The following is an 8,836-nucleotide window of genomic DNA, read 5'->3' on the forward strand; positions in this document are numbered from 1 at the left end:
ATCATTAAATCAAATAATCTTATTAAGGGTTAAATTGCATCCAGTACTTTGAAGTATTTTTTGAGGTACATTTAGTATATTAAAATATTTTATAGTATATCTAGTACCCTAAAATATTTTTTTAAGTGCCTTGAGCACCCTCTATATATATATATATATATATATATATATATTTTGTGTCCATCCACTATCCTAAATTACTAAATGTAAAATCATACTAAAAAATACTTTAGAATGCTAAGTACATCTGAAAGAATATTTTAGAATATTAGATATTCCTGGAAAGAATATCTCAACGTGCTGCACTTGGAAAAATTCTGGAGGGTTAGATACATTTTACCGTTTGATCAATTCAAGTTTAAAATATATAACCTATAGGTCTTTCATTTAAAATAAATAGATTGTTATTATAAATTTTCATACTTGAAATTTGTTTATTACATGTTCCAATATAATTTTTTTATTTTCTTTCTCCGGTTCTAACAATGATGCATAGCAAAACTAGTATTTTCTTTCCCGATAATAATCAAATCTGACTCAGTAATATGCAACTATACATGCAAAAAAAAAAAGAAAATATAATAATGCAAAATTCCAAAATGCTTCCCATAATGCTTAAAAAAATTAAGATAACATCTAATCATAACATGTCATTATGTATTTTACCTAAACGCCAAAGAGTTATCACCATTCACCAGCCCCTTTAATAAAAATTAAATGTAATATAATATTATATTGCATATCCAACGATATAATAATTTCTGGTCTAGGAACATGTAGTACATACATATAGAGACTGCAGAGATATTTAGTAAGGTTGAGATAGAAAAGTATTATGACGAACATTAATTATGAACAAACAATTTCACTTTTCTTATATATACCATCCTCATCTTTAGTCTTTACCCACTTTCCTCCAAAACAAGTCTTCCTTTCTTTCTTTCTCTCTTCTCTCCATTTGTCTGTCAATTTTTTTTTTTAGTGAAACAATTCGTCATATATCATCAAATAATATAATGGGTAGGTCACCTTGCTGTGAGAAAGTGGGGTTGAAGAAAGGGCCATGGACTCCCGAAGAAGACCAGAAGCTCATCGCTTACATTGAACAACACGGCCATGGAAGCTGGCGTGCTTTGCCTTCCAAAGCTGGTATATCTATGTTATACATATGGCTTTGTTATGTTAAATCCATTATCTTATATGGTTTCTTATATAAATGTGCGTGCGTGTGTGTGTGTGGGTTTTGGTTAACAGGACTTGAGAGATGTGGGAAAAGTTGCAGACTGAGGTGGACTAATTATCTCAGACCTGATATCAAACGAGGAAAGTTCAGCTTGCAAGAAGAGAGAACCATTATTCAGCTTCATGCTCTTCTTGGAAACAGGTATATATATGTGTGTTTTTTTTGTGTCTGAGTGTGTGTGTATGCTTTCTTATATTCTCCTCCTTCTCCTTCTCCTTCTTTTGGTATCTGCAAATTACAGCGAACTCCAACTAATTTGGGTTGAGACAGGAAAGACCGCAAGAGCGGCAAAGTTTTCCTAACCACTATTTAAAGTAACTGTATGTGTATAGTTACGGCTTGAGTCTGAAACCACTTGTTAAGCTAACAAAGATTCTGACTGAGTTCTTGTTCCTCTTCTTCTTCATTATACTACTATGATTTTGTGTTATCTGGTAGTCACATTGAACTCCGACTACTATAGGCAGGAAAGAAGTTCTCCCAATGACTATTTAACAAGACTGAACATGTATATTTAGGGTTTAAATCTGAAACTACTTATTAATTTAACACATCTCTCCTACGTACCAACAGAGCTATTCTTCTTCTTCATTATTGTATAGTTTGTGTTCTGAGTTTTGAAGTTTTCTCTTTGTACAAGTCAGTAAATGGTTCTGTGCATGGGTATTGGTCTTGTTCAACGTTTTCGTCCTTAATTACTTCAATATATGAATGGGGTGGTACGTTTGGTCAGCTTTGTAGGTTAAAGGAACATGAAGAGACTTCATTAAAGGAAACCAAATAGTAGGTTTCTATTTAATGTACCCACTAAAGTACGTACAAAAGAGGAAAGCCCAACGTTAAACAATTTTTTTTTTGGACCAGCCTACTTCAAAGAATTTAAAAAGAAAAGATATTATTATTATTACTACCACTACCACCACCACCACCGTTACTATTATTGTTGTTATTCATTTTAAATGTGTGGCTAATATGGTTCGTATTACTATATTGCACCAGATGGTCAGCCATAGCGGCTCATTTGCCTAAGAGAACGGACAATGAAATTAAGAACTATTGGAACACTCATCTGAAGAAGAGGCTCGCGAGAATGGGAATCGACCCGGCCACTCACCGGCCCAAAGTTGACGCCGGCGGTGGCCCGGCTAGCTCCAGCCTTAGCCACATGGCTCAGTGGGAGAGTGCGCGGCTTGAAGCCGAAGCCAGGCTAGTCAGAGAGTCCAAGCTCCAGCTCGGCTCCTCATCTCTCCCCTCTGCTCAACCGGCTCGGCTCGTCCTCAACAGAATCTCGGCTCGGCAGTCCGTTCCGCCGTGCCTAGACGTCCTCAAAGCATGGCGAAACTCATGGTCATCGTTGCCGACAGCAGAAGACAAAAATGCCAGAATGCATAACATGTACGCCTTGATGCTCGCCGCAGCTGACGACGATCTCGAGTCGCCGACGTCCACCTTGAGCTTCCCAGAACCGATGTTACCACTTAGCTCCCCCAACACCACCACCACCAACGTAGGAATATCACCTGAAAAAGTCGTCATCCCTCCGCTCACAACCACCACCATGGCTAATTCTCTCGCCGCAGCCACTTCAGGAATGGAGCCATGGGACACGGCGGCGATGATCGGAGAAAGAACAACAACGACAAACTTACAAGACGACGACATTATGGTGGCGGTGGAGGCATTTATGGGGGAAAGGTACAAGAATGTGCAAGAAGTACTGTCATCAAACAGTAAAATGGAAGGCTTAAACGGCGCAGATAATGATGATGTGATTGTTTTTGAATCCAGTGAGAACATGGACAACTTGGGTTTCGTCGATATTAATGGCGAATCAAGCATGATGATTTGTGGAAACACAAACTTTGAGGACAAGAATCATTACTGGAACAGCATATGTAGTGCCCAGACTTGGTGATTATTATTGTTGATTCTCTTGCTCCGATGGATCAGCTCTCTCTGTGGTTCTTTTGCTACTGTTCACTGTTTGGACTCATATATGCATGGACGACTCACAAAACTGTGTCAGATAGAATATCATTACTGTCTTAATAACAAGTGTACGTGTTGTTGAGTAGGTCTTAGAAATGCATGTGCCTTCCCTGTTCTTCTCTCTCTTTTTCCTTTTTTGAAAAAACTAATTTGTGCTTAAGCTAGCTAGCCTATTGTTTGGACAACTATTTCTAGTTGTTGACAAAGTTAATGAAATGGTGTCATTTAGATCCAGAATAATGTACGTGTATACGCTCAAGTTCTTCCCCATTTTCACACACATACAAACCACAAAAGTGAAGCTTTTAAAAATAGTACTCCTCTGTTCAGTACAAAATGAATCTTAATTTAAGATTGGATGAGTATTTCGGTTCTAAATATATATAATAACTATTTATTTTGATAAAAAAAAATCTCAATTCATTTATCTTCTCAATTTATAATTTTTTTTTTACAATGTATCAGTAATGATTACACATATGAAAGTTATTTCCATCAAGGATAGTTTCAATACACATGATTAAAGTATGTATTTAAAAAAACTAAAATCAATTTGATACAAATAACTAATTAAATTAATTTTTTTAAATAGTATTTATAAATTAGTTATTTATATCTTATATTAAAAACTGATATGCAAGGTAGTAGTTGTTATCATGAGTTAAGTTTGGAGATATAGATCAGTGGCATAATTGAGGGGATCAGAGAACACAGATCCATCTAATCACCATTCGGACTTAAATGATGCATCAGATTTAAACCATCCCTATTATTTGCAGGACCCCACTTTCTATGCTTATAGCGATCACCAAAATGTTTTAGCCAAATTAAAAAACACACACACGTGTATGTATATATGCAAGTGTGTGAGTTTATGTGTGTGCGAGTACAGATTTCGTGTGTGTGTGTGTGATACGTACGTATATTCAAGTGGGTCTTACGAATGCGCGTTTCTAGTCAGATAGAATATTATTACTGTAATAAGTAATGTACGTGCTGTTGTTAAGTTGTTTCTAGAAATGTGAGTTCCTGATGAGAGCATGCAATGTTGTATTCTGAGTCTTGGGTCTATGAGGATGCGGCCTATTTAGGAGTTTTGATAGTTTCTTGTTGTATGCTTAGTATAAATAGTTGGTCGTTTGTTTTGAGTTTGTGCATGGACGTATCATTCAGATCAATGCCAGTATTCCTAGTTTTCTGGGCCTGATCTGTGGCTTTGACATGGCATCAAGAGCCAAGTCCTAAAGGTCCATTACCAATCAAGAAGATAGACGACGTCGTCTTTGTTATGATCACCGAAATACAGAAATCGCAAACAGAACGTAATCATCGTGACACCCTAGAGGCGAGCAGAGCAAACATATTTGCGCCCCTCTGATACGCAGGGAGCAACGATAGTGTCACATATTGTCAGGGGTGCTAAAAATTACAATGTCTGGGGCAGAGCGATGCGGATCGCCTTACCGGGAAAACACAAACCTAGTTTTATGGACGGACCTTGCACGAAAGAACTGCAAAAAAAAAAAAAATCGAATTAGCGACGGAATTTAGTGATAGAATTTCTATCACTAATCAAAATTTGTAAAGGATTAGCAATAGAACATAATTAGCAACGAAAATTTTTCTGTCACTAATTCCGCCATTGCTGATTATTTAGTGACGGAATTTAGCAACGGAAATTAGTGACAAAAATTTTTCATTACTAATTCGTCACTACTACAAAAAAGAGCCTTCACGACACTAATTTACGGTGGTTATTAGAAAAAACATTATAAAAAAAATGACAGTGGCAGTTTTGTAATTATAGGAAAGTAAATTTTACTTTTCACGATGGTTATTTAAAAAACCACTGTGAAAAGTATTTTTAACGGCGATTTTTAAATAACCGCAGTAAAAAAATATCTTTGACAGTGGTTTTTTAAATAATGGCAATAAGAAATATTTTTAATGGAGGTTTTTTAAATAACCGCCTTAAAAAGCCTATCAGAATTTGAAAACCCTATCCATCGCGCGATAATTTTCACTTTTTAGAGTCAGAGCTCATAGTCCCCAATTACCTCCTCACTCGATTTTCTCCCTCCTCCTACCTTTGCTAGCCTTTATCCTTTGCTTCTATCATCTCCGCCATGTTCTTCCATCACCATCGCTGTCGTTATTGCCGTTGCTGTTGCTGTTGCAGTCGCTGTCGCTGTTGTCGTTGCCTCATCCTCTTCATTCTTATTTGTGAGTTTTTCACCCTTTCTCCTCCATTCTTTCCATGGGTTTCATAGTTTTTGTGGTTTAACAACTTGAAATTCATGAATTTTATCAGATCTAAGTTTTTTTATTTTACTTTTATTAAATCTTAATAGCTTCGATCTAGTGGTAGAAGCAAAGCAAAATAACACTATTGCGGCAGAAAAGAATCTACATTTGCTTCATCAGAATGTTTTTAACTTGTAAGAGGTTATTGGTTAATTGATTCTCAAACCCCTTCCTTTAGGGCTTTGTTCTTCGGTTCCATCTTGATCAATAGGATGAAAGTAAACTAAAAAAAAAAAATTCACTGAAAAGTCACACACCATAGCGGTTCTCCAACCGTCGTGAAATTTTTTATATTTTACGTCGATAGCATAAACATTGCTCTTAAAATTCATTTTAACCGCCGTTAAATATCTTTTTTGCAGCAGTGCGTTGCTAATTAGTGACAGAAATCCTACATAAATTCTATCACAAAATAATGATAGATTTGTGACGGAAAATTCCATCACAAATTGGTGATGAAAATTTTTATCACTAATCCGTCACTAAATTTTTTTATTTTGTAAATTTAAAATACCAAGTGGGAACTACTAATTGCCACCACTTGTCATGTTGGTGAACGCAACCTCATCATGAGCCACCACCTCAGATTCTCTTCTCTCTCCTATGTTGCCATGTCATCCCCTCATCCGTATCATTGTCGTGTGTCTATCATTGTAAGCTGCCACATCATCAATGGCCACCATCTCACCACCTCTTCTTTCTCCTATGTTACCACGTCAATGAACTCTTTCTGTATCAAGTTACTTCACAAGATTGAAAGAACTTTGGGAAGAGCAATTGTCGTTGGTTCCAATTCCCTCCTGCAAGTGTGAAACCTCCAAGATTTATGCTGATGTGATCTAGCAATATAAGCTATTATAGTTCTTAATGGGTCTTAATGATACCTATAGCCAAGCGTAAAGCCAAATCCTCTTGATACGTCCTCTACCTATTGCAAATCAAGCATATGCTATGATATGTCAAAATAAGTCTCAGAAAACTATCACTAACTAAAATCTGAATACCCTAATTGAAGGGATTGCCATGATTGCACAAGGTAGGGACTGTGGTAGAAGAAAGATATGAGGTGGAACCCTATTAGAGTGCTCACATTGCTACAAGAAAAGGCATGTGAAAGAAAATTGTTATCAAAAAATCGACTACCTCCTAGATTTCAAAGGAAACAACCAATCAAGCTGGAATGAATATAGTCCATGAGAATGATTCAAGTGCACACTTAGCCAACACTGTGACTACCTCTCTGACACCTGAATAGTATAAACACCTCTTGGAGCTACTCAAGAAAGACTTAGAAACAACAATACATGCATTAACTGGTATAGGTTTGACTAAATCTTCCTCCTTTTTAAATATGCGTGTTAGATGGGTTATTGACCTGTGGGCTACTACCCATTTAGTAAGTGATTTGTGATTGTTGGATAATTTTATAGAATATAAGGTACCAACTAAAACAATTAAGATACCAAATGGTGATAAAGTTGTAGCCACACATATAAGAAATGTCAAATTTATTGATGACTTTTATCTTGAAGATGTCTTGTATGCTCCCCAATTGCAATTTAATTTAATCTCGATGTCTAGAATAACAAGGAAACTTCTTTGCATGTGTGCTTTCTCCCTAACAATTGTTTCACATAAGGCCTTTAGGATAGGAAGATGAAAGTGACTGGCATATTGATTAGTGGCTTTTACATTTCAATTTTTAAGCCGAAACATGATGTTGTGAATGTTGCTTGTAAGAGGAACAAATCATATGATACTCTTGATGTTTGGTTGTTACATAAGAGATTAGGACATGCTACTTTATCTATGATAAAGCATCTGAATTTTGTACATGAGAGGACTGTGAGATTTGTGCTCAATCTAAACCAAACTTTCCTTCTTTCCTACTTGTATTAAATCAAAATTTTGCTTTGCACTGTTACATATAGATATGTAGGGACCTTATTAGACACTTATATGTCAAGGTTACCATTAATTTCTTACCATTGTTGATGACCTCTTAAGGGCCACTTGGATTTTTCTCATCATATCAAGAACTTTCTAGCATATATACTGAACCAATTTTTTGTTTATGTTAAAAGGGTAAGAAGTGATAATGGAACAAAATTTGTAAATCATGATCTGAAAAATTATTTTGGCAAAAAAGGAATAATACATGAAACTAGTTGTCCTTACACTCCTAAGAAAAATGAAATTGTGGAAAGGAAGCTTAGAACTTTAATGCAAATTTCCAGAAGTTTAATGATTCAATCAAATGTTCCTGTTAGATTTTAGGGTAAATGTGTTAAAATGGCTACTTATTTGGTGAATAGAATACCTTTTAGAATTTTGAGATAAAACCCCCTGAGATAGTTTATGGTAAGGTTCCTAATATATATAAATTTGAAAATTTTTTGTTCTTTGGCTTTTGCCACAGATTTGAATATTAAGAATAAATTGAAACCTAGATCCACATCTTGCATCTTTCTTGGATACCCTAATAATAAAAAAAGGTACATCTTATATGATATGAAAGAGAAAATAATTTTTCACTTCTAGACATGTGACTTTTAGGAAAAGTAAGTTTTTCTGTAGAGTTAGCATGCATGGGTAAAGATTAAGGGGGAGAGGGCCAACACTTGAGGGATATATTCTATTTTTATGACTCACCTCTCGTTGATTTTGCTGACAGGTGCACATGAACCAGACCACATGGTTGATGAAAATTTTGAAGATAATAATGAAGGAGATACCTCTCCAAATGTATAGCAAGAAGTGAGAGCCAATGAGGGCTGAAACAACCTCCCTAACTAAACCGACAAATTTAACTTTACAGAGTAACTTCAAGAAATAGTTTTATTTCTTATAACTAACCTATGCTAATAGTAAATTAACTTACTATATGGATGAAACAACGTCTCAGTAGCTAAATTCCTACCTATCACACATACACTAGCATAGGCTAGTGAGGTGTCAGGTCAGATACACAGAGTTAATAATAGTTAATAGACATTTATTTAACATTTAAACTCACAATGACCATATAAGTCAAATATTTCTACTAGTCTCATGCCGCTCATAATTTCATAAGAGAGAAATACTTTTCATCTATTCAAAAGATATAAATATCAATCAAGATTCAATGTCATATATAATCCATGAACCCAAATCCACCCTTATATCCTCTTTATTTCTGTTGACAAGACCCATAGGCTAAGTTTTTTTCATTTGACTGGCTACTTTCACAAGCTCACCACATGAGTGATATGGACCGACCAAAGACCAAGAGCACTCAAATCCTCGAAGAACTAGTGGGGT

At 35.6% G+C, this 8,836-nt stretch overlaps 1 protein-coding gene across 1 annotated transcript; it reads left to right on the forward strand.

The window, feature by feature from the left end:
* Positions 1-1,016: 1,016 nt before the first annotated feature.
* Positions 1,017-3,158, forward strand: LOC114741017 (transcription factor MYB16-like). Its single transcript, XM_028929277.1, has 4 exons — positions 1,017-1,149; positions 1,255-1,384; positions 2,243-2,461; positions 2,528-3,158. The coding sequence occupies exons 1-4, from the start codon at positions 1,017-1,019 to the stop codon at positions 3,156-3,158; spliced, it is 1,113 nt and encodes a 370-aa protein (XP_028785110.1).
* The last annotated feature ends 5,678 nt before the right edge of the window (positions 3,159-8,836 follow it).

Source organism: Neltuma alba, unplaced genomic scaffold (assembly GCF_004799145.2).
Source record: "Neltuma alba isolate B1F8T4 unplaced genomic scaffold, ASM479914v2 tig00000592_pilon, whole genome shotgun sequence".
Taxonomy (NCBI): domain Eukaryota; kingdom Viridiplantae; phylum Streptophyta; class Magnoliopsida; order Fabales; family Fabaceae; genus Neltuma; species Neltuma alba.